Raw genomic sequence first — 26439 nt, forward strand, 5'->3', positions numbered from 1 at the left:
TGAATTACTGAGTAGATAAGTGACTTCATGAAGATCACTCAGTGAGTTAGCAGGAGGCCGTACAATGACTAGCAACTAGCTTTTTTCAGGCCCTTTCTATTTCTGGGATGATGCTATCTTATAGGTTAATTCTTTCCTTCTCTCTCTCTCTCTCTCTCTCTCTCTCTCTCTCTCTCTCTCTCTCTCTCTCTCTTTCTCTCTCTCTCTCTCTCTCTCTCTCTCTCTCTCTCTCTCTTTCTCCTCTCCTCTCCTTTCTCTCCCTTCCCCTCTCTCTCTGTCTATTATTCTAACTTTACTGAGCTAGAAAAATGAGAAATGTCCATCCAGAAAGATGGAGTAGAGGGAGGTCAAGGATTGTTATTGGGCTGTCACTTTGTATTTCAGGATGTAGGAGTAGAAGTTGTGGTTGGCATTCTCCAAGACCATGACGTAAACCTCTCGGCAACCGGCTGTATTACAGGTGCCCTCCCAGTAGCCATCTTGGCTCAGCGTCAGGGGCCACGTGTCCTGCCCTTTCACTAGTGCTTCTGCTACCCCATGGAGCTTAAGCTTAAATGGGATATTCCGGTTGGCCGGCAGCACCCCGGACAGAGGTTCTAGCAGCTCATTGTCCTGACCCCAGTTGCCAAAACTTTCTGGGAACACGGGCCATTTCACTTTAGTGTTAGAGCAACAGAGGAGGTAATTGAAGATGAAGACATAGTTGCCTGGATCCAACCTCTTCTTGGCAAAGATTTTCAGGGCAAACTTCCCTGCATAGGGGAGCTGAACTTTCAGCTCTGTTCTCTTTTCCCCGTGGACCTGGAAGATGTAACGTCGCTGCATCTCCTCGGTTATTTTCTCATCTCCGTGTAATGAGGCTAAAATACTGATGCCTTCCTCCACTCCGAAGCTGATGGAGCAGCGCCCATCCTTGGTGTGGATGATGGGATCAGGGTGTGAGGGCTTCAGGATGCCTGCTTGCTCCGAGAACCAGCTGGGACCCACCGGCTGGTGGAGCTCCGAAGGAAGCTGGATGCTTCTGTCCACCGAGTTGCATTCCACAGTATATTCCAGCACAGAGCTGTAGAGGTCTGAGTTGCCTTTAGCAAAGATCTGTAATTTGTGGGAGCCAGTGGTCTGAGGGTATACCTCCAGCTTCATCCCATTCTTCTTGAAAGTCATTATGCCATTTTCCTGCTTTCCATTGAGCATGAACATGAAGAGGGTTGGAGAGCAGCTCTCAATGGAAATGGTGGCTTTTCCTTTTACTGTAGGGAAAGAAAGACAAAAACCCTGTTAGAAGCTTCCCTTATGGAAAGAAACCTGTATATGTAAGAATGTTTGTGGCAGGTCTCTTTGTAGTGGCCAGAAACTGGAAACAGAGTGGATGCCCATTAATTGGAGAATGGCTGAACAAATTGTGGTATATGAATGTTATGGAATATTATTGTTCGGTACGAAATGACCAACAGGAGGATTTCAGAAAGGTCTGGAGAGACTTATATGAACTGATGCTGAGTGAAACGAGCAGGGCCAGGAGATCATTATATACTTCAACAACAATACTATATGATGATCAATTCTGATGGATGTGGCCATCTTCACCAATGAGATGAACCAAATCAGTTCCAATGGAGCAGTAATGAACTGAACCAGCGACACCTAGTGAAAGAACTCTGGGAGATGAGTGTGAACCACTACCTAGAATTCCCAATCCCTCTATTTTTGCCCATCTGCATTTTTGATTTCCTTCATAGGCTAATTGTACATTATTTCAAAGTCCGACTCTTTTTACACAGCAAAATAAACTGTATGGACATGTATACATATATTGTATTTAATATATACTTTAACATATTTAACATTTATTGATCAACCTGCCATCTGGGGGAGGGGAAAAAGGGGAAAAGTTGGAACAAAAGGATTTGTAACTGTCAATGCTGAAAAATTACTTATGCATATATCTTGTAAATAAAAAGCTATAATAATAAAAAAAGAAGCTTCCCTTATGTTCATCAATAAATTCAGGCTTCCTGAAGGCCTCCAATTATTTATTTTTTTTTGGAATCATATCACCTAGCACAGTACCTGCCACACAATAGGCATTTCATAAATAAATCATTATTTGTCCACCTGAACTGACTGAGAACAAAATGCTTCTCTGGATTGACCTAGAAAATAGGAAGAAGTTTATATGTGAAGTTGAACTTCTCCTATATATGATAACATACTGACCATTCATCCATTCTTTCAATATCAATTTATAAAATTTCTATTGAGTTCAAAGTACTGTGCTGGAAGATTTCATTCATTAACTTCATCAAGCACTTCTGTTACTGTGACAAGAGTTCTTAACATGAGGTCCATGGATCCCAAAGAAATCTTTGGATGCATTTTAAGATGTCTGTGAATTTGGATTAAAAATATATTTTTCTTTTTTACTCCTCTTTAATTAAAATTTAGCATGTCTTTTGAAAATGATGAAAACAAAAACATTATTTGGAGGAGTCTATAGGCTTTACTAGTTTCTAAAGGGTCACAAAAAGGTAGAGAATCCTTGATTTAGAGACTGGCGATGTGGTCTCTGCAAATCAGCAAAGTATAGGGAAAATGTCATTGAATTTGGAGTCAGAAAAGCAAGATTAAAGATCCCAAGTTTTTTTTTTAATAATCTACTTGACCTTGGATAAATCAATGTATTTTTTCTCCAGGCCTCAGTTTCCTCAACTGTAAAACATGGAGGATAGAGTGGATTATTTGTATAGTCCTTTCCAGATCTAAAGCCTATAGTCTTAATCTGTCAGCAGCAAATGTTTCATTGGGCTTTTTTGTTCTTCCTCTCTGTGTATTCATTTTTCTTTTTTGAATTCATTTCCCTAGCAATCAGAGGAATTCAAGCTAGTACATTTTAGCTCTTTTCAGAGTCTTAGAGGAAGAGGAGATTGAAACTACTGGCAAAAGTGAGATAAAGGAACTTTATTTATCCAGTTTTTTCTGTCTCTCCCAACAGCAAAAGATAAATTGAGAACTTGCTTTTTGTGGTTTATAAACCTCAAAATCCTATACACATGAAGGATCACAGATTTAGAGTGAGAAGGAGCTTTATTGGTCCAAGAGGCTTGTCCAAGGTCACATAGATAGTATCAGATGAGGGACTTGCTCTCAAGTCCTCTTACTTCCATCCATCCCTTTTTCTTACTTTAGGCTGAGACTCTCAGGTGAACTCAGTGTTGCTATACTGAGTCTTTATCTTTTACATATGCTTACCATTTTTTTTTTGATCTGAATCAACCTTATTAGCTCCTTTTACTGATGTATTTAAAATATGATAAAAAGGTAGTTTCATGACCTTTGCAAGAATCGTACATTTCCTTTCTTCTTATCAATGGATTTCTTAAATCTGAGTAGGAAATGAATCATAGAATGTTAAGAGTTGGAAGGGACCATATAGGTCCCTTGACTTTGGACTATTCTCTGTAATTTCAGGGCAAAGCAAACTTCAGGGGAAGGGTCAAAGTGGAAAACATTGTTATAGAAAACACACATTTTCAGCCTTGTTCCCCTCTCTCTTTTTAACACAGGCAGATAATCCCTCAATTTAAAACACACTCACATAATCCAAATCCAATAATTCTCGCTGGATCCATTTGTTGGCTCCAGATAACCCTGACCTATTTCTCTTCTTTTTTTACTCCCCAACTATTCAAATAAATGTACAAAATCTATTGTATTCATTGATATCTTGTAATACAGATTCAGCCTCCAGTCCTCTATCAAAGATCATCTTTTAATCATCAGATCCAATGACATTTTCTTAGACCACATCCTTCTAAATCTCACTGCAGCCTCTGAACCCTCCCCCTTCCATTGGGCATTTCTTCTCCACGCTTCTGCTGCATTGCACTGTTTTGGTTGGGAGTTTACCTCTCAGATTAATACCTTTCTGCTTTTTTGCTTTCCTTTTCACTTTCATTAGTGGGCATTCTCTAAGGTTGTCTCTAGCCTTACTCTTTGGAGATCTTATTCACCCTTATGGCTTCAATACCACCATTCTGCTAATGAGTCCCAAATTTTGGCAGAACCTCTCCCATGAGTTTCAGTTCTATCTCTAGTTCCTTGCTAGATACGTCCACTTGGATTGTTATTTCATAGTTAGCAAGCTGGAAACCAAACATTTAAGGCATCCTTGGAAAAGAAAAGCAGAAAGGTATTAGTCTGAGAGTCCATGCTAAGGTAAAAGCCTCCACCTATACAAGTGATCCCAAGTTTTCTAGCAGATTGCTCCTTCTATTACCCCCACTCCATTCAATCTTATATTCAATCTTTCTTTGTCTACTAGTGCTTCCACTACCCACTACCCACAAACAAACCCATGTCTCTTCCATCTTCAATAAATTTTCATTTGATCCACCCATCCTTGCCCATTATCCTCTTATAACTATTCTCTTTTATGGCTACACTCCTACAGAAGGATGTCTACAAGAGATGTTTTCCACTTTTTTTCCTTTCACTCTCTTCTCAATTTTCTATTTATTCAACATTCTCCAGTGTTACCAGTGATTTCCCAATTGCCATATTTAATGAGATTTTCTCAGTTTTCTTCCTTCTTGACTCTTCTCTTAGATACTGTCAATAACCATCTTTTTGATACTAGACTTCTATGATATCCTACTTACCTTCGTACTTGTTCAACCACTTTGCAATATCCTTTGCTGTATCTTCATCTAAGTCATACCTAATAATTGTGGGTATCCCTCAGAGTTCCATCCTGGGCCCTCTTCTGTTCTCATTTGTACTATTTCACTTGGTGACCTGATCAACTCCCATAGATTTAATTATCACAACTAAGCTGATGATTTATAGATCTATTTAGTCATAATCTTTCTTCTAATCTCCAGTATTACATCTACAATTGTCTATTAGAAATTTCAAAATTAGTATCTACAAAACTCAATTTATTATTTTCTTTGCTCCCACTCCAAACCTTTTCTCTTCCAAACTTCCCTAGTACTATGAAGGGTATCATCATTCTAGTCATTGAGACTCACAACCTGGGTGTCATTCTTTATTCCTTACTGTCTCTTAACCTCCCCCTCCCATCCCTCCTATTCAATCAATTGCTAAGGCCTACTGATTTTACCAAAATAATATCTCTGGTATATGTCCTCTTCTTTCCTCTGACACTGCAACAGTCCTTCTCACTTTTGGAATGTTTCAATAGCCTTCTGGTTGGTCTCCCATGCCTTAAACCCCATCCACTGCTAACCTATTAAATTTATCTTCCTAAAGAGAAGTTCTGACTGTATCATCCCCTATTTAATAAACTCCAATGGCTCCCTATCACTTCCAGGGGAGATCAGAGGAAAATGTTATAAGCTCAATAACTTAAAACTTAGATATATTCATTGGTACCTTCTGGGAAGCAGATGGTTGAACGGGCAGCCTCTGACCTAAGAATTAGGATTCATGGATCTTATTCCCAGTGACACCTGTGTTTTGTTGTATCTGAACAAGATACAATTTGAACTTTAATATCTTCATTAGTGAGGGCCACTTGTCTTTCACTTGACCTCATAAATTAGGATTAAAACTGGTATAGCCAGACCATATCTGGAATTGTTGTTGTTTTTATTGATTAATCATGTTCAACTTTCTGTGGTCCCGTTTGGGGTTTTCTTGGCAAAAATGTTGGAGTGGCTTGCCATTTCCTGCCCTTGCTCATTTTACAAATGAGGAAACCAGGGTAAATAGGGTTAAGTGACTTGCCTAGGATCTAGTAAATGTCTGAGGTCACATTTGAATTCAGATCCTTCAGATTTTAGGCCTGTTGCTTTATCCATTGGGTTACCTAGCTGCCACATCTAGAATATTGCATCTGATTTACCATGCCATCTTTCAGGAACAATATTGATAAACTGAAGCAGATCCAAAGACAAGTTGATCAGAAGTCTCAAAATCATGCTTTATGAGGATTGGTTAAAGCAGCTAAGGATGATTAGCTTGGAAAAACAAAAATAGAGGGGACACACGACAGCTATCTTCAGGTATATCAACACTTGTCACATGAAAGAGGAACTAGGCTTAGTCTGTTTAGTCCTAGTATGAGCAAAGGACAGAAGTCCAAGAGAGACATATTTTGGTTGTATATAAGAAAATAATTCCTAAAATTAGAAATGGATTGTGACTCTTTGGGAGTAATAAGTTCCCTGACATTAGAGGTCTTCAAGCAGATGTTTAATAAATGTCTGTTGTGTATAGTATGATTTTTTGGAGGAGTTCTGATATGCTTGGGCCATAGCAGATGATTCTTGGAGTTTCTTTCCAACTCTACAATTCTATAAAGTCTTCTAGAAGATGATTTGAGAGATACCAAAGATTTTTAAATTAGGAGACCAGGGTTCTAGTTCCAGCTTCACCAGAAGTTCCCTGTATGAAGTTGGACCAGCTATTTTATTTAATTTTAAAATGAAGAAAATGAAGAGATGACTTTTCAAGTCTTTCTAGAGTTTATGTTGGAATAATTTGATTCCTCTTGTGGCATAGAATTATAGAAATGCAAGTCACAGAAGGGAAAATAATAACAATAAAACTCAAAGAAATCTTGCCTTAGCAGGGGTGGGAGAATGGAGGGAAATGAGAAAAGGAAAAGCAATTCATCTGAAATTGTGTGCCTTATACACTGTGAGCACTTAAATGTTTCAGAAAAAACAGTAGTGTAAAAGCAGGAATGAGGATGGGTGGCTGAATGGGGACTCTGGCTCTTGACTTAACTTTCTGGATGGAAGAATTATGAGGGTGGTTAATCAGTTAATAAGCATTTCAAAGGGTAGAGCTCAGAACTCATAAGAACTGTAGGGTGGGCAGTTTGATGGGCAAGGAAGAATCTAATGAGCATTCCTCCTCTTCCATTTCCTCAGCTCCAGTCCTTTTTTATTTCTCCCCCTCTGCCCCAGTCTCTCTACTCCTTTCTACCTTTTTACTGGCCCCTTATTATTTCCTTTATTTCTCTCACTCTTTATATCTAAATTGTCTTTCTACCTTCCCTTCTTTATCAGACTGTCTTTTTTCAGTCTTTGACTGTTTGCTTTTCTTTCCCCATCTTCATTTCTTTTTCCTAACCTCACCCCAAATCCTCATTGATAATAATATTCAATTGATAATAATATTAATTATTATTATTTTGCATGAAGCTTTATCCCCTTTCCCCAGTGCAGGAGCGATGACTCTGAATTCAGAGGTTCTGAGTTCAGTCTTGGCCATGCTACTTATTACCTTGTGTCCTGGCAAAATTAATTTAACTTCACTGGCCTCAGCTGTCTCATCTTTAAAATGACTGGATGAAATAGATGAGATATCTAGCTTTAAATGAAAGATCCAGTAATTCTATCCACCCTGTCTCCCAGTCCTTTTATCCTCCTGGTTAAACATCTCTTTTTCCTTTCTTTGGACACTTTGTGGTTTTTTAATCTCTGGCCAAAAGTGTGACATATCACTTCAAAAATAGGAGGCACATAGACATTGTTAGTTGTACTGAACTGAACAAAACACTGTACCCAAGGTTTGTTTTGGTCCAGAGAGATTACAACAACCTGTAATTACCATCCATTCTGCTTTTTAAGAAAGAAGCAAATACAAGACTAATTCACCAGATTCCTTAAAAGGTTGGATGTATGGGGAGAAAAATTTCAACTTTCTCTAAGGAAAAAAATGTAGCATGCCAGATCAGGTAAGTACTAGATTTAGAGCTGGAAAGACTTGGATTAAAATACTGCTTAAAAATATTATTTGACACTTAGTAACTGTGATCTTGGGACAAGTGAGTTAATGTTTTCCAGCTTTAGACCTGAATTCTTCCTCTGCCTTAAAAAACTTACCTTCACCTCAAACTTTTAAAATAGGGGGCCAGTTCACTGTCCCTTAGACTGTTGGAGGGCAGGACTATAGTAAAAACAAAAACTTTGTTTTGTGGGCCTTTAAAATAAAGAAACTTCATAGCCCTGGGTGAGGGGGATAATCGTCCTCAGCTGTCGCATCTGGCCTGCGGGTCGAAGTTTGAGGACCCCTGTTCTAAGTCATGGATGCTTTGTAATCTTTCAATGGAAGATTATCCACCCAGGAATTCCTTACATGGAAGAAGTCATAGGTCCTTCCACATTTGAATAAAGGGATAAAGTTTGAAGCAGTCTCGAATAGAAGAGGCTTCTTTAAGGGATGGAGGTCTTCATATGGAAGGGGATGGTAGAAGTGAATTAATGCTTCAGGTATAGGATATCTCCGAGGTCCCATTCAATTCAGGAATTCTATGACTAACTTATCATCTGTTTTAAAAAATGGATAATAATACATGCCCTCCCTTATGTCACGAGGCAATTAAGTCAGTGGGTGGCTAAGTGGGATAGCAGATTGAGTGCTGGACCTGAAGATAGGGAGGTCTAAGAAATGTACTAGCAGTGTGACTATGGAAAGAACAATATCATTTGACCTCCATCCACTTCAATTTCCTCATTTTTAAATGGGGATAATAGTAGAACCCAATCTCCTAGGACAGATGAGAATAAAATGAAATAATATTTGTAAAAATCTTCTGCAAACCTTAAAGTGCTATGTAAATGCTGGTTATGAGGTTGTGATTATCTGAGAAAATTAGAAGCAATCCACTAGTTGTTTTCAATGATTGGCTATCATGAGAAAGAAGGGTCATTCTTGTTTTTCTTGGTACCATAGGAGAATTAAGAACAGTGAGTATGACTTGCCAACTAAGTGATTTCAGCTCTAAAGGAGGAAACATTTCTTAACAATTAGAGCTATCTGAAGGTGGATAGGGCTTCCTGAGAAGGCAATGCCTTTATCATGATGCAATTAAAAAGATTTTGCCTGTAGGTGGGTGGCCTAGATTTGAATTCTATCCCAATACTTATTACCTCTGTGGCCATGGATAAGTCATGGCCTTCCTGGGCCTATAACTTGTAACTGTAAAATGAAGCAACTGTACTATATGGCTTTTGGAATCCTTCAGGGGTTCTTAATCCATTAAAAAAAATATGTATATTTGATAACTACTCTATATAATCAGTTTTCCCTATATTATTATTTTAAATTTTAAATATGTATATTTGATAACTATTCTATATAATCAGTTTTCCCTATAATATTATTTTATGCATTAAAAAAATCATTATTCTGAAAAGGAGTCAATAGATTTTACCAGATGGTCAGACAGGGCCCATGATATGCAAAATGAATCTCTTCATTAGAGCTATAAGCCATCACTGAGATGTTGAAAAGAGAGTCTGAATCAGACAAGAGGTTGAATTAGATGTTCTAGAACTGCAGACTAAGATTGAGATTAGAACTGGCAAAAATATTGGGCAGCTAGGTTGCACAGTAAATAGCGCACTCAGCCTGGACTCAGGAAGATGAGTTCAAATCTGGTCTCAGACACTTACTATCTGTGTGACCCTGGGAAAGTCAGTTAACCCTGTTTGTCTCAGTTTCTTTATCTGTAAAATGAGATAGAGAAGGAAATGGCAAACCACTCCTGTATCCCTACCAAGAAAATCCCAAAGGGGATGATGAAGAGCATCAATGACAATTGCAAATGCTCAATGACTGAAAAGAACCCTGTAGATAATCTAGCACAATTTCCTCAACACAGGATTAGGAAATTGAAGCTGAAAGACATTAAGTGACTTCTCCAAAATTGAATAGCTAGTGGGCAATAGAACCAGGATTTGAATTCAGATTCTGTGACTCCCAATGAAGTATTCTTTCTACTTTTTAAACTCAGAGGTTCTATAGACAAACCTTAATTAAATCAAATTGCTTTTTATGTCTTTGTGACCCTCAATTGATTTTTTCTCTTAAGTGTCAATAGTTCTCAATAGAAAAAAAAAGCTCCCTATACCTCATATAGCATGCAAAAGCAAGTAATCTTACCCTGTTATTTTAGCAGCTGGAGTTGTCAGATATTTATAGCTTTTTAAAAAGTAAGTGAGAGCAGCACAACCTGTTTAAAGAAACTAACATCAGCTGAAAAGGACATGTCACCTGGAACAAATGTAGGTGCTACAGACAATTCACAGTTGCCAGTTATTGTGCTTGAGAGGTGGGACTCAGGATCTTCTTCTCTTCAAGCATAAACCATTTACACTTTGACTTAAGAGAATCTTTACAGGGTCAGGGTGATTTGGGTTTTCTGAGCAATACACAGATGGTTGTGGTTACGTAGTCTTGGTGTTGTAGAACCAAAGATTTAGTAGGCAGGAGACCTGGATCCTAAATCCCTATACTGTTACTTGTATTTATATAATGTCATTGTATGTAACAATAATAGCTTATATTTATGATACTTTACAATTTATAAATAACATGCTTTTTGAGGTATGGAGTTTTAATCCTGAGGCAGTGATGTCACTTGCCCAGTCATAAAATGAGTTAATATGGAGTTAGTTGTCAAACCAAGGTTTGTTTTCTTTAAGAGCAAGACTACTTGAAGTACAACACGTTGTTGGCTTTGGTCAAGCCAGCTAAAGTTCTGGATTAGATCAGAGGTTTTCAGTCTAATTTTTTTTTTGTTTCATGGATTTCTCTAGCAGTCTGGTGAAGCATATGGACTTCTCTTCAGAATAACATTTTAAAATGCATTAAATATATAGCATTATAAAGGAAATCAATTAGGTTAAAATAAAGTTATTGAAGTACTTTAAGTTCAAGGGTTCCCACATTAATAACTCTTGGACTTGATTATTTCTTAAGTTCTTTCCAGGTCTAAATCTTGTCTCTAATTAGGCACAAAATGAGAATCTTTCTAGCATGGTGGAACTTTCCAAAGAGGCTGTTTCATTGGTGTGGGTATGGAGAATGCATTCCTATCAATGTGGAACTTTTGCAAATGGAGATTACTGCCCATGATGGGCAAAACTAGAACCAATGCATATAAGTCATAAGAAGTGCCCATTTCAGCTTCATTAAAAAAGAAACAAATAAAAATTGCTTCTGAAGAACTGTTTGAATGTGGAATGGATAGAATGGAAAGAAGAAAGATTTGAAACAGGGAGTCCAGTTAAAGTTATTGTAAGAGTCTATATAGGTAAGAAGTCATGGGGCTTAGAAAGGGCTGTGGAAGTAGTAAGAAACAGATATAGGAATATAAGAGATGTTGTGAAGGTATTCTTTCTATTCCTATTACCACTTTTCTGGGAGCTAGATATCTGGAGTTCTTCCAGCAAAAGACAGCCACTTATATATAATTATTTTTAAAATTCCTATCTTTGATATGGATTGCACTGGTTGGAAAGATTATTTCCTGAATTCTCTCTACTATCCTGCTCTGTCTCTAAACTTGTGATTTTGTTACTGTATCATTGACATATGAAATCCTCTCTATCTCTGGAGAAGGCCCACAAGTAGGCTTATACATGGATATATGGATGGATGGACCATTTCTACAACTTCAATTTCAAATAAAGTCATATTCTGGCAAAAAGATGCCCGTTTCAGATTCAGGGCTGTATTATAACCAATCAACATTAATTAATTGCTTACTGTATACAAAGTACTTTGCTAGATGCTGGGGGTTATAAAATGAAACAATCTCTATTTTCAGGAAGTTTAATTTCTATCTAGAAAGTGGAGGGGACAGGAAGATATACTTACATAAGTATATGCACATAAACAAATACAAAGTAGTTTAGCAGGGAGGCTCTAGCTTTTGTTGGTGATGAGGAAGGTAGTATTTGAGTTTAGCAGGAGGCACCTAGGTGAGGCTAGAGTGCTGGAGTTGGTATCAGAAGACCTAAATTAAAATCTTGCCTCAGTCACTTTCTAGTGTGTGAACCTGGGCAAGTTATTGAATTTCTGCCTCAGTTTCCTCCCCTGTAAAGTAAGGATAATGATAGTTTCTACCTCCCAACGTTGTTATAAGGATAAAGGGAAATATTTGTAAAGTGTTATGTAAACCTAAAGTATATCCTATATAATGCTAATTATTATCATTAATAATCTTCAAGTAGACAAGGTGATCGAATATTCTCCATTACTACTAAGAGTAGAAAAAGGAAAAATTGGCCCTAAGTATTAGCTATATAGATTTAGAAAATTTTTTTCAGATTTATTGAGAAAAAATATGAAAAAGAAGAATAAGTATAAGAAATATATCCATCTGCCTAGGATTAATTAGGTGAAGTTCTGCCTAAAGCCATCATATTCTATGCAGATGACTCACAAATTTACATTTCCAATCTCTATTTCTCCTCTGAGCTCTACTCTCACTTTTAGAATTCTCTTCAAGGTCCCTTTACCTGAATTCCTCAACAGCATCTCAAACTCAGCATTTTAAAACTGAATTCATCTTCTTTAATCCAAATCTTGCCCTTCTTCTCAATATCCTTATTTCTTCCAAAGGCAACAGAGTCCCCTGAGTCACCTCAGCTTTAAACCTAAGAATTTTCTCTGGCTCCTTCCTCTCCTTAACCCCTCATTGCTAAATTCTGGCTCTTCAAACACATCTCCATTGCCATCACCCTTCTTTGAGTCCTCAGCATCCCTCACCTGGAAGACTGTAATAGACTCTTAGATGATCTGCTTGCCCTTGATACCTTTTCTCTCTGAGAAATCCTTCACAAAACTGCCAAATTAATCCATAAAAAATCTACACGATCATTTAATTTTCCTACTCAAAAACCCTCTGTGGTTCCCTACTGTAAGATGAAATACATACTATACTCTTTAGCCTGTAATTTGGAAGGTAGTTATACATATGCAATTTATTGTTATTCTGGAAATCCTAGATCTGTATGTATCTTCTTTGTTGTGTGATGTAATATAGGTCACATATGTCTACTATGACTTGTTTTCCATATCTCCCAAGAGACTCTGATGATCTAAATTCCCTAACTGCCAAAGAAATAGTAATGAGAATATAAAGACTACCTTCACAATGCCTCTAGTTCCCATTTCTCCCTTTCTACTGTTACAATTTTTTTCAAAGCCCGCATTATTCCTTGCCTCTACTATTGCAGCAACTTCTTGATTGATTTCCCTGCCCCACATTTCTCCTCTCTACTATATTCTAAGCATGCTAATCATGCCATGTCCCAGCTCAAAACCTTTAGAAGTTCCCCTCTGCCTCCTGAATATAGTCCAAATTCCTTGATATCTCCCAAACATTTTTTGAAGCTTTCTTACTTCTCCACTTTTGTACATGACATTTTATCTATCTGCAATGTTCTCATTTAAGTCTGCTATTAAAATCTTATCTGCCTCAGTAAATTAATCATCCTCATGAAGCATGTCTTGAATCTACTAGATTTTCTCTCCTTGTGGCATCTTGTACCGCTTTGATGCCCTTGCCATATTTTAAATGGATTTAAAATTATCTGTATATTTATCCTTAATTTGTTGTTGCTGTTCAGCTATTTCAGTCATGTCTGACTCTCCATGACCCTATTTGGGGTTTTCTTGGCAAAGATAATGGAAGCAATTTGCCATTTTCTTCTCTAGCTCATTTTATTGATAAAAACACTGAGGCAAAACAGGGTTTCATAGCTAGCAAGTGTCTGAGGCAACATTTGAACTCAGGCCTTCCTGACTCCAGGCTCTATCACTGAACCACTTGGCTGTCCTTGGTAGCTAGTTAAAAAAACCTTAAATTCAAGGACTGTATGATTCTAAATCTATTATAATCTCTATGACTACAGCAACTAACAGACAGCAAATACTCAATAAATACGGGCTAATTGAATGGGTTGACTCAAAAGTGCCACATGTCCTATGTCCAAACCAATGAGGATATGACCCATTAAAGAATTAATGCCCTGGACAATATTTTGCATATTATGTATATATAGTAAGTGTTGCCGACTGACCTAGAAATCTATCTTTGTTCTTTCATATGTCATGACAGTAATTCAGAAAGTCTTGCTATCTAACCTGAATTTTTATACTCTGAGGCCCTTGTGGAGGAGAAACTTTCTTAACCCATTGAGAAACAGCTAACCTACATGATGAAAACAGGTTCCTTTCAGAGAACAGAACATGCTGTGCAAAAGAACCATTCATTGTTTGTTCAAATGGCTTAGGGTCTTCATTTACCTGTTTTGATGACTGATGTCTCTGGGTGTGCTGCCAGCATCCCTTTGTTGTAAAATTCACTCTTGTGATACATATTGGTCTCAAATTGTCTTAGAGACTGGACAGGTTTCAGCAGTTGCCAGTTCTTATTGTCTGGGAAGTGGTCCTCAATGAACAGGGCAGGGTGGGTGAGGAAATAGAATTCATTGTATCTGCAGCAAAGGGAAAGACAGAGTCATGGGCAGCCCTGCACAGAGATCAGCCTAAAAAGAAGCTGTGTTTCCATCAGCATCCAGGGTCACTTTGAAGATATTTACAATACTCTATTTTCTTGGTTTAATCATGTTTTCTGAAGTAGAAGATTATGGGAACATAAAATTAGAGCAAAAAGGAACTTTAGAAACCAGTTAGTTTAAATCCCTCATGTTAGAGATGAGGAAACTGAGACCTAGAAATGAGAAGTGATTTGCTTAAGATCACATAAGAATTAAATAATAGAGATAAGATTTAAATCCAATCTTGTGACTCCTAAGCCATAGTTCTTTCTACACATACTAGGATGGAGGGTATGACTGGTACAGAAATCATTCTAACCTGGAAAAAGCAAATTTTAGTATCCTTTTGTTGGCATCCACTAATTTCACAGTAGAGATTATTTCATAAATCCTAATGCATATTTTATCATATGCCTTTGATGTGTTATTCCTTTGACACAATGGATATGACCTGTATTTATTTGTGGATTTGTCAGGCTTAGGGCATCCATTAGACAGATAGTTATTTAAGAGTTTTGTTTTTAAGACCAAAAAGAGCAAAGGTGCAAAACTCAGTCTAGACCTCAAACAATCAGGCAAGGTGGGAAGTGGGGGTGAGGTGGAGTGTGTTAGGATAGGGAGTGACTGGAAATGGACAATACCCTTGTTCTCCTAAATTGTTTTTTAGTTGCTTCATTATGGGGCTATTTAACTCAGCCTTGCAGTGACATGCTAAAAAAAATACATTTATTATCAGCGCTTCATCCCTGCAGGCTTTCTAGGGCACAACATTAATAAGAAAGCCACCACTGCACACAGACACACCATCATTTGTGGGAATTGGATGCAGTACTAAGGACACAGAGTTGAAGTGGAAGAAGAAGATCTTGGTTCAATTCCAGTGTGATTGCAGGAAAGTTACTTAACTTCTCTGGGATGTTATATTTCCTAATCTATAAATTAAGGATTTAGACCAGATGACCTCTAAGGTTCATTTAAACTCGAATTTGTGATTTTATAGCCTGAAAGGCACCAAAAGGATGGTTCAATACTGGATTATCCTTGTTTAGAATTGTTTTAGAATTTTAGGACAATTAAGGGCTGGCTCATGGGGACCAAATGTAGTATCGAGAAGAAAATGTTTGCTCACTCAAATAAAGGGCAAGTGATATATACAACTATAATTATAAAGTAGAAGTTGAAGGGTAATATATTGGGAAGGAGACAGGTTTGTTAAGATTTCAATTTTTAAAAGCAGACGGTTTTTTCCCTCTATTAAATAAAAAAAAGGAATGAGAGTTGGAAACATATCTTATAGATCATTATGTAGGCTCCTTGCCCTGGGCCAGTACACTGGGTGAATAATGAGACCTTTGAGATTGGATCTGATGAAGGAAAGATATGCTCTATTCTAGTCTATTAGCATATCGACGGCCTCCTAGCCTAATATTCTGCTTTTGTTCCAAGAGTTTTGCAGAAACAAAAGGGGAGAGATGAAATTCTTGTGACCTTATAGGAGAGCCCCAGATCTCTGCTAGTTAATGTGGAGAATTCAAACATGGATGGAGCTATTTATGCTTATAAAGAGCTTTCATGCTTGATGACCAGACACAGTATCTCTTAATGGCTACACAAAACAAGAAATGATACATCTGAAAAAATTACAGAATCTGAGTCTATAGTTTTGAGCTTAGGTGACTGAAAGAAGGAAGGTAATAGCAATATTAGGAAAAGGGTTGAATGTAGCACTTAGAAAACTCTGCACAAAGTTCAGTAAATGCCATAGACTGACTTATAGCCAGTGAAAACTTTCATTCACCATCCCAGTTTCTGCTGTCTCCAGTCACATTACGTAGAAGTCACAGTTTTTGGACTGGAATATATAGGACAAAAATGCAATTGAAAGCCAAGATAAGGAGGTTCTAACAGATCATCTCAATAAATTTATTCTACCATGTTTGCATTAACTACATTCCATGATGATAAAAGAATTCATGAGTGTGTTACTGATCTTGGGGGAAAAAACAACTATAAGAAAAGGATAGAAGCTAAAGACTGGAGAAAGGCAAATAGCCTGAGCTTTGAAAAGTGGGAGAAGGTAAACTTTTCAAACTATGGCCTAGTAAGCTAAACTTTTATTTCTCACAAAATAACAGAATTGGAACAACCCTTCATTAAAGGGGTGGTTTGTGAGCATATAGAAAAGAAAACAGGGATCTTTCTGAGCTAGGATAAGCTCATGATGAATAACAATGCCAGACTAATATTATGTTCTTTCTTGACAAAGTGATAATGTTGGCAGATTAGGAAAATGTCTTAGATATACCTGGACTTCAGCAGTAATTTAACAAAGAATTCTTATCATATTCTTGTGGATAGATGGAAAGATGTACACTGCATCTGTAGAGTTAGATGGATTTAGAACTGCTTCAGTATCTAGATACAACAAATGATGATCAGAAGATTGATTTTATGCTGGAGAGAGTCCAAGGAGTGTCCCAGAGATCAGAGTTTAGGGTGCATGATGGAATATCAGAATGATAGAGATGAAAGGTTTGTTATATTTTGTCATATTGATAGTGAGTTTTGGGTGTCCCAATTTAGGAAGGACATTGACAACTGGAACATGTCCAGAAGAAAGTTATCAGGGGTATAAAGATACTGGAAAATGAGGATGATTAAAGGGATTGGGAATGCTCAGCCTAGAGTAGAGTAGAGATAGAGAGGGATATAATCCCTTCTTTTAATTAGGAATGTAAAGTACAATGGAGAGAGTATTGTGCTTGAAGGGAGTTAGCAGACCTGAGTTTGAATCCTGGCTGTATTGTTGACTGGCTATTTAACTTTGGACAAGTCGTTTAACTTCAGAGGGTCTCAGTTCCCTCATCTTTAAAATAAGGGATTGTCTGAAATGACTTCTAAGCTCCTTTGCAACTCTAAACCTATGATCCTAAACCTCCTTGACTGCCATATAGAAGAGAGATTAAACTAGTTTTAATCAGTCCCAGAGGGCAGAACTAGATATAATGGGTGGGAGTTAGAGTGACATAGATTTTGGCTTAATTCATGGGGAAAAAAACCTTCCAATTAATGCTGCCTCAAAATGGAATGAGCTGTCTTGGGAGGTAAGGAGCTCCCTATCACTTGAAGCTCCTCTCCACGATATTTCCCTAAAGAAAATATTGTAGAAAGGATTCCTTCTAGACAATAGAGTGAAATGGGTGAATGCAGAGGTCCCTTTCAATTCTGCAATTGTGTTCTAGAATTTTAATGTTGGACCTATGTTGTGCAGTTCAGTGGATCCCATAGAGCCTGATGGTAATTGTTATTGTTGTCGAGTTATTTAAGTTGTATCCTATTCTTTCTTGGCAAAGACACTGGAGTGGTTAGTTCTTTCCTTCTTCAGCTCATTTTACACATGAGAAAACTGAGATAAACAGGGTTAAGTGCCCAGGGTCACCTAGTAAGTGCCTGAAGCCAGATTTGAATTCAAGTCTTGATTCCAGGCCCAGCTAGCTGCTCCAACCTGATGGTAAGGGTCACAAATCGTATTTGCAAAGGAGTGGGAACTTCGATTTTCTGTGACAGGGTAGCTCCTCTGTTAGAAAGTCTTTGTTTAGGCTAGACATGTGTGGCTACCAGGCTGGATTTGGGTGACCAAGGATAGTGATTTCATTGGATATGTAAAGGATGACATTAGAAGAAAAGGACTAGTGTTTGGTCAAGGGCCAAGAGGATTAGAAAGTTATATATGATAGTATATGGATCCTGTTCGTTCTACTGACATTACTTTCCCTGTGGAATGTGTCTCCCTCAGAAACACACATGATTAGAAATACAGCTTATTGTTTCTAACAAACAGTATTTTTCTCATTGTTCTTCCTCTCAACAGACAAGAGTGAATGTGTCTGCCTGCAGCCAGTTCCTCAGAGTCTCCCTCCACTCCTGAATGAAAGACTATGTATATATAGCTTCAGGGATATGATCCTAAACAGTATAAAGTAGGGCAGCATTAATCGTCCACTCAAGTAGGCTCTATCTAGATAGACCCTGTGACTTCAGAGCACTATAGGGTCATAGATTTATAGGTGACCTTAGAGGTCATTCACTCCAATCCTCTTATTTTACAGATAAGTAAACTGAGATAGAGAGACAGTAAATGATTTGACCACACAGAAAGATAAGTGTATGAAACATTATTTGCTCCTGAGTCTTCCCAATTCTAAGAATTGGGAAGATTAACCTTAATCACTTATCTGAAGCTACTTTGAATTTCACTGAGTTATTGTTTGGATTTTAGTCAGAATCTGTATTTATATTCCCAAGTCCTAAGATAAATCAAAAGAAACAGAATAAACTTGATTCCTCTTTGCTAATCTGATTTCACCTTTTTTTTTTTTAATGAAAAGTTATGTTTGGGGTAAAGGGACAAGGCCAAAGGATGAGATGTGGAGTCTGGGAAAGGGAAACTGAATATGTTTGCTGTAGCCCAGTGCTTTCCTAGGTTAGTGATGGGGAAGCTATAGGATTTAATTAAGGGGTAGGAGGTGGTTCTGGTCACTTTATAGGAGCATCACTATAATTTTGATACCTTTATGAACCTATCTGCAAGGAAATTTATGACAGTCATCTTTTGTAAGAGTGTGCAAATGAGAAAGAAGCTCCAAAAAATCCAAAGAGCCTTCTTCTCCCTTTGTCTCCCATTTCTCTGAATTCAATGGAAACAAGGAAGGATACCTACATGAAAGTGAATTTGGTGGTGGCACGATCTACCAGGCCACTTCCCCAAGTGCTGTCCAATAGATGCCATCTTCCTTCCAAGTAAACAGCATTCCAGGCATGGTCATATTCCCCTGAAAAACTCTGTCCAGTTTGGTAGCCATAGCCTTTGGAGTATCCAGCCACTGTCACACAATGCACTCCTGCAATCCTATGGGGAAGGAGAGAATTAATGAGCAGCACCTCCTGTGCAGAAAGATTGTCTCTCATCTACTCTGATGCTTTCAAGGGGATATAACCTGTGATGCCTGAGGTGTCAGGAGCAGCAGAAGATGCAAGATTGAAATAGACTGAGTTGTCCTCTAGCTGCTATATCATTATCTCATGCTTATTATTACTATCATTCATTTCTCCAGGAAAGTTCCGTATCATTTTATATTTGGTTTTTCAATTTTTTTTATATTTGCATCAACATTTAATTTTATTTTTGCTCAATTACATGGAAGCAAAAATTTTAACATTATTTTTTAAAAATTTGATTTTCAAATACTCTCCCTTCTTCTCTTTTTTCTCCCTTCTTGAGAAGGCAAGTGATTTGATAGAGATTATACATGTGCAGTCATGCAAAACACTTCCATTTTAGCCATGTTGCAAAAGAAAATGCAGACCAAAAAAAAACCCCCAATAACAATAAAGAAAGTTTAAAAAAAGAATATTTCAATCTGCAATCAGACTTCATCAGTTCATTTTCTGAAGGCGAATAGCATTTTTCATCATGAGTCCTTCAGAATTTTCAGTGAGATTTTTCTGCTTTCTCTTTCTTTTACATTCGTTAGTTCACTATCTATTTTTTACCCCTCTCTGAGCCTCCTTCTCTCCCCCTTTCTTTTGTCTTTGGTCTCTCATTGGTTTTTCATTTCTTTGTTCCTTCTTTTCTCTCGAATTCTCTTTGTTTAGCTTTGTGTTGGCCTCTACCATATGTTATAGCAAAGATAGTTGGTTACTAACAAGTTATTGTGTTTGACCTTAGCTTAGACAAAGTCATTGGAGCTCTCTAATTTTCAGTTTTCTCCTCTTCAAGATGAATGAATTAGACTTGATGGAATCTAGGTTCTTTCTAGATCTGAGGTTCTATGTATATGCTGTCTCCTCACAGCTCTATGTTGATAATCCCAAGATCCTTTTCTCCTAGACATCACTGGTTGGGTTGACTGAGGCATTCTGCCTGCTACAGTGGAAAAAGCTCTGGAGTATGTTAGAGATTCAGGATCTAGGCGTGGCTGTTACTAACTAAATATGTGATATTAGGGAAGTCATAACTTTTTCTTGTCTCTGTTCTTTCACCTGCCAAATAGAGTTAAGTGGTACTTCTTCCTATTAGTCTTACAATAAAGGTTCTTGTATCATAATGTCATCTGGCTATCTGGCAAAGCCCAAGGACTCCATTACAGAAAAATACTTTTAAATGCATAAAATAAAATACATTGGATACTAAGGAAATTAATTCTATTGAAATTTGTTTATCAATTTTTTAAAGTTCACATGCCCTAGATTAAGAACCTGTGTAGATTGGAAAGTTGTTATGAGGATCACATGGGATGCACTGCAAAAGAGTGGTAGAATCAGAATTAAAAAGAGTTGGGTTTGAATCCACACTATATTGTTACCTATGTGATTCTGGAGAAATCTCTTCCTGTTTCTGGACTCCAATTTCATCATTTGTTAAATGACAGCACTGAATGAGACATTTCCTTCCAGCTAAGGTCCTTTTCAACTTTAAACCCTATAATTATAAGCACAATGGTCTGGTATTTAGATCTGTATGACACAGGATAAGATAGCTAAATTTTTTTTAAAGCCACAGCTTCTCTGCCTATAAAATGGGGATGATAATACTTGTCCAAAGTAATTACCTAATAATAAAAATAGCTAATTCATAGAGCACTTTAAAGTTTGAAAAGCACGTTATATGCATTCTTTCATTTGATCATCACCTCAACCTTGACAATTAGTTGCTATTATTTATCTTGTTTTATAGATGAGGAAACTGAGGTTCTGATTAGCTAAATGACCTGGACAGAATCATGTGACTAAAAATGTTGGAAGTGAGATTTAAACCCAAGTCTCTTTCTGATTTCAAGTTAATCTATCCCACTATATCATATACTTCCCATTAAATTTCTTCATGTGGTTATAAGGACCAAATAAGATAATGAATATAAAGTACTTTATAAATTTTAAAGCTCTAGACAACTGTTTGCTACAATTATCATCAAATAATAGAATCTAACTAAAGTACTTTGAAATTGTAATTATAAATACAAGGAATTAGGGTTTTCTTAAATTTGTGGTTTTCTGATGATAGAGAGTCCAGATCTGGGAGTCTGCTGTCTCTCCAGATGCAAAATTGACTGGTTCGAAAACGATTAGTAGCAAATATGCTAAGAGGTGACCTTTCTCTCTCTCTCTCTCTCTCTCTCTCTCTCTCTCTCTCTCTCTCTCTCTCTCTCTCTCTCTCTCTCCCTCCCTCCCCCCTCTCCTCTCCTGTCCTTTTTTGATGAATTCTCTTCTCTCTGTGTCTCTCTTCTTCTTCTTCTTCTTCTTCTTCTTCTTCTTCTTCTTCTTCTTCTTCTTCTTCTTCTTCTTCTTCTTCTTCTTCTTCTTCTTCTTCTTCTTCTTCTTCTTCTTCCTCCCTCTCTCTCTTTCTCTCTCTCTCTCTGTATGTGTATGACTTTCTCTCTGTTTCTTTCACCCTACAGAGAATCAGAGCTGCAGAACTAGGTAACCAAGTGGAATTTATTATAGGGACAAAGTTAGAGAAGCTGCATAAAATAGGAACTGTCCAGTCTATGCATTTTGATGTTACTTTTAATATATTTGTCCTTTTACATAACACTGTTCCATTAGCTCACACAATATAAATTCATTCACCTCAAATATCTCAAAAAGAGAAAAGTTAGTTACTTATGAATTATGGGTGTAGCCAAGACTCTATTTGCCTTGGGAAATAAATTTTGGTTTTAAGTTTTAAATCTTAAATGGTGGTCTTAAGTTTCATAAATTTTGGTCTGATAAACAAACCCTAAGCTGATGAATATAATGGCTTAAAAATATTATCATTTCTAAGGCAAAGTCATGCCTCATACCTTTCATTTGTACTTGCATAAGTATATATTCTTTCTATCGGGTATACATATTGTAGAATATAAGCTCACCAACATTTTCATATTTGTATTCCTGGTGGCTAGTACAGTGTCTGGTATACACTGTAATGACTTTATGCTCTCATAATTTGGATGTTCTTTCCAATGGTGGATATCACAATTCATCCATGCCTGATCATTTTATGATTAGGTCTTCTCATGAATTCATCAAAAAGTATTCAATATTGTATTCCTTCTAGAAATATTGAGTTCTTAACAGTTCCAGAGGCAGAGACAAGATGGCAGAGTAAAGCCAGGAAACTGCTTGAGCTCTCCCAGTTTCCCTTGAAAACCACATGAAACCAAGTCTCTGAAGAGCGTCTGAAATGAAACCACTCTCCAGCTCAAGATAGATTGGAAGAACTTCAAGAAAGGTTACATTCACTGGAGTGAAAGGGATGTTCAGCCCTTCTTAGATAGAGTCTAGGGAAGATAGTGAGAGGGTCTTAAACAGTGGATCAGTAACTGAGACTCTTAGTCCTGATTCAGTAGTAGAGCAGATCAGTGGGGCAACCCCCAGTATTAGCTTGGAAGGAAAATTCTGGGAAATCATATTGTTTCCTGCAATGGGCTGATAAAGCTATCAGACCCAGACTTCTATAGATCATTTTCGTCTGTAGCATTTTATAAATAAATTTATATTCCTTACTGGTATGCTTTCAGCTTTCATTTCTCTCAAATGTTTGCTGAGTAAGACAGTTTCTTGGTTCCTTTGTCTTCATTATAGAAACTGTTTTACATTATAAATTTCCCCCCCAAAATATTGATGATCAAAGTCAATATCTTTGTACCTTTCCATTTTCTTTCTTTCTTTTTTTTTTTTTTTTTTGATATCAATGGTTTATTCGAATAGGTCAGGCTAAAGCTATTGCAGTTTTTTTAGTGTTATCTCATTTTTAACTTTTCTTTTAATTTTATGCCAATTTAGACTTTTACCATAGCTAGCTAATAATCAGAATACAGAAATCAACAGGTTTGATATGGATCCTTCTCTACTCCCATAAGCAGCCCAATCTTTTTTTGTTTGGTTGTTTTGCTTATTCCAATATAATCATTTTCATTCTTTGTGCTATTGTTCAGTGTTTACCATTGTCCAGTGTTTTTGATTTTATTGTTTATGGAAGAATTCATGATATAAAGACATAAGACTTCTGAATAGTCTATAAACACTCGATTCCTTGTTTATGAAACCTTAAACACTGTCCACCACCACATTAAACTTAGTAACTATCAAAGTACAGATTTGCTTTGATTTGGTGTATCTTGTCAAATTCTTCATAGAATTTTTCTATTCTACTCCCCCATCTTTCACAGAAGATAGTGCATAAATTGCAAATATCATCATGACTATCTTTTTTGTTTATATTCAAATTAAGTATTAAAGCTATTGGGCTAAGTATATCATGAAGTGATGATTTTCTTCTCCCCTAGAGTCCAAGAAGAAACCAAGTTGGTCAATATCTTTGCTTGTCTCTCTACAGAGATCTTGAGAACCATTCTTCTAGTTAGCCAAAATTTCTTTTGTCTTCTCACTTAATTTATAGCAAGAATTATAAGATTAACATGAATTTTTATTTTTGCCTAGTAATATGTCTATTTGTTGGTCTCAGAAAGATCTTACATTTAGAGTACCAGCAGTTAATGTTTATAAACTGTCCAAAAACAATATGATTTTCAAAATCACCCGTGCTGCCTCCTTCTGTGTTTCTGCCACAGTCACTGCAGAAATGTAAGGAGGTCACTCAAAATCGAGGGCAATCTTTTTTTTCATGGCCAAATCATTCATCACCAAATGCTTACTTAGTCTCCTCATGATTAGACTCTGCATTTAGCTATCCTGGTCCTCAGAAAGCAAACACAGTCTGTTAAGAGCATACTTAAAAGCCTTTCCAAAGTGATATAATCAATCTGCCAGTATCTGTCTTTGAGAATCCATGGTCACACCAAGGTCCAGTGAAGCATTAGAATCAAACTTGTGAGAGGATATACCCCATATCACTAGAATACAATAACATGGATGATCCAAACTCATTTAGTTAACAGCATTTTATTACGTTCTTATGACATGACAAAACAATGGATATTATCAAGACTGGGGTTCTCTTTCCTCATCAAAGTGTCTACTGAATGCCAAAATATACAACAAAGACTGAGTATAGAAAGGGTTACTTTCTTCATGGCCTGGATAGCAATCAGTTTAAGGTATAGTGAATGCAAGGCAAAGTTTAAAAATTGTGGCTGGCATTTTCTGTATTTGAAAATTGCATCCTTTTTATGTTTCTGTGCACTGGGAACTTTGAACTTTTGTTGACACATATGATTTAAATAACATGAGATTTTCAGAAACAGTAGAACAGAAAAAGGATTGAACATGAAATTGTGAATTTCTATTATGCACAACTCATTTTTCTTTTTAAATAGTTAAAAAATTCAACATATAACTTTAAAACCATCCAGATTATCTATGATTCTTTCTTGGATGAGATCCATTCTTTTCTTTTAAATTTTTTATAGCATTTTACTTTTCCCCATTACATGTAAATACAATTTTCAACATTGATTTTTAAAAAAGATTTTGAGTTTCTAAATTTTCTTCTCCCCTCCCCTCTCACTTCCCCAAAATGGAAAGCAGTGTGATGTAGACTATCCAACTTTCATTCTTTCCTACAATTAAACATGCATCAATGGCCTTTTTTATTTTTATTTTTAACTACCATATCCCTAGTCTCTCTTTCCCTCCTGTCCCTCTACATATGATTTGAAATAATTATATGCCCAAAAGAAACCTAGAATTTTGGGGCTTGAAAACACATGCATGTTCACAAAACCATGTTAAAAACTGGCCTTTTACCACTTTCATCATATTGCAAACTAGATCTATTTTATCTACTCTTAGTTTTGTCTCTCTTGGGGAGCTTCAGACCTAGATAAGTCACCCAGTCATTAATCAGGAAGTATTTAGGTGAAGACCTCATTCTAGTAAAACTAGAAGCTCTAGAAGGCAGGCTTAGGATGGGCTGGCTAGTGTCCAGCCACCCTGTCAAATATTTGAACTCTTAAAGTAGATGCCATCAACACAATTCATCTCTGTTCCCCTAAGTTTGGATATTGTTTCCAACTCCGATTTGTTTTGTAGTAAGATAAGCCATGCCCATTGCCATAACTTCGCAGTTTCCTGGCTTATCTGATTCTGACATGTTTTTCAGATTGTAGCTTTATCTCCTCTCCTGGTTTCAATCAAGTCATCACCAAGCCCTCTAATTATGAGCCACCATGTCATCTGCCTGCTTCTGCCATGGAGGATGTCCTGCTGTGGAACTGCAATCAGTAGCACCTGCAGACTTGTCCCGCCCATCAGCTCCAGCTCATACTGGGCAGAGAGCATGAAAAGTCATGTGCTTATCTTCAGGACACAGTAAATGATGACATCAAGAAACCATTTTTCTTTCTGATTATGTTTTGCTTAAGTGAATATATGCCTCTGATAAATGTGAATATCACTCTCCTCCTCTACTAGCCCAATCACCATGATGTGGAGGTGACTGAGTTCCTGAATGACATGGATGTGGGAGCAAAAACACTGAAAGAGATGGAAAAGTTTCAAGTCCAAGTTTAAGAATGTGCTGAGGGCTAATCTGCAAGGGTTATCTCTTTAGTTAAAGACAATATTTGACAATAGTAATGGTAGAAATAAGAACTGGATCTGTAACTTCATTGAGATAGGGGAAATACTAGATGATGAAATGATCTACCAATTTATGCTAGCATCTTCTTTGTAACCTATATCTTAGAGTCCCTTGAGGCATGAAGAGGTAAAATAACTTATTCAGCATCTCATAGCTAATATAAGAGAGAGGGCTTGCACCCAGGTCTTCCTGATTCTAAGGCTCGTTTTGTCTCTCTACTATCTATCCTTATCAGTTTGGCTCTCTAAACCGACCATGATGTAATCACCCCCACCACCACCATCATCACCATCCTCACCACTACCACCACCATCATCCTATTAAATCAGCATAGAATAGTAAATTTGACTCAGAGCACATCACTGAACTGTTCAGTGCCCCTAGCCAATTCTTAAAGCTGAGATTCTAATCTGCAAAACAGTTGCTGATTTCCATTGGGAGAGAGAAGGAGTTTCCCCCCTGGTAATCTACCACATCAGTGAAATTATAGGTCTGAGCCAACTTACATTTATATAGCTCTTACAG

The 26439-nt window shown here is 37.0% G+C and overlaps 1 protein-coding gene across 1 annotated transcript in view; it reads right to left on the bottom strand.

The window, feature by feature from the left end:
- Positions 1 to 221: 221 nt before the first annotated feature.
- Positions 222 to 26439, bottom strand: part of KY (kyphoscoliosis peptidase) — a 95330-nt gene continuing 69112 nt past the window's right edge. The window contains exons 9-11 of the mRNA XM_051985591.1: positions 19048 to 19236; positions 14074 to 14264; positions 222 to 1250 (exon numbers count right to left, since the gene is read on the bottom strand). Of these exons, the coding sequence (XP_051841551.1) occupies positions 358 to 1250; positions 14074 to 14264; positions 19048 to 19236 (1273 nt within the window). The 3' untranslated portion in view covers positions 222 to 357. The remainder of the gene's footprint in view (positions 1251 to 14073; positions 14265 to 19047; positions 19237 to 26439) is intronic.

The sequence above is a fragment of the Antechinus flavipes genome, chromosome 3 (genome assembly GCF_016432865.1).
Source record: "Antechinus flavipes isolate AdamAnt ecotype Samford, QLD, Australia chromosome 3, AdamAnt_v2, whole genome shotgun sequence".
NCBI lineage: Eukaryota > Metazoa > Chordata > Mammalia > Dasyuromorphia > Dasyuridae > Antechinus > Antechinus flavipes.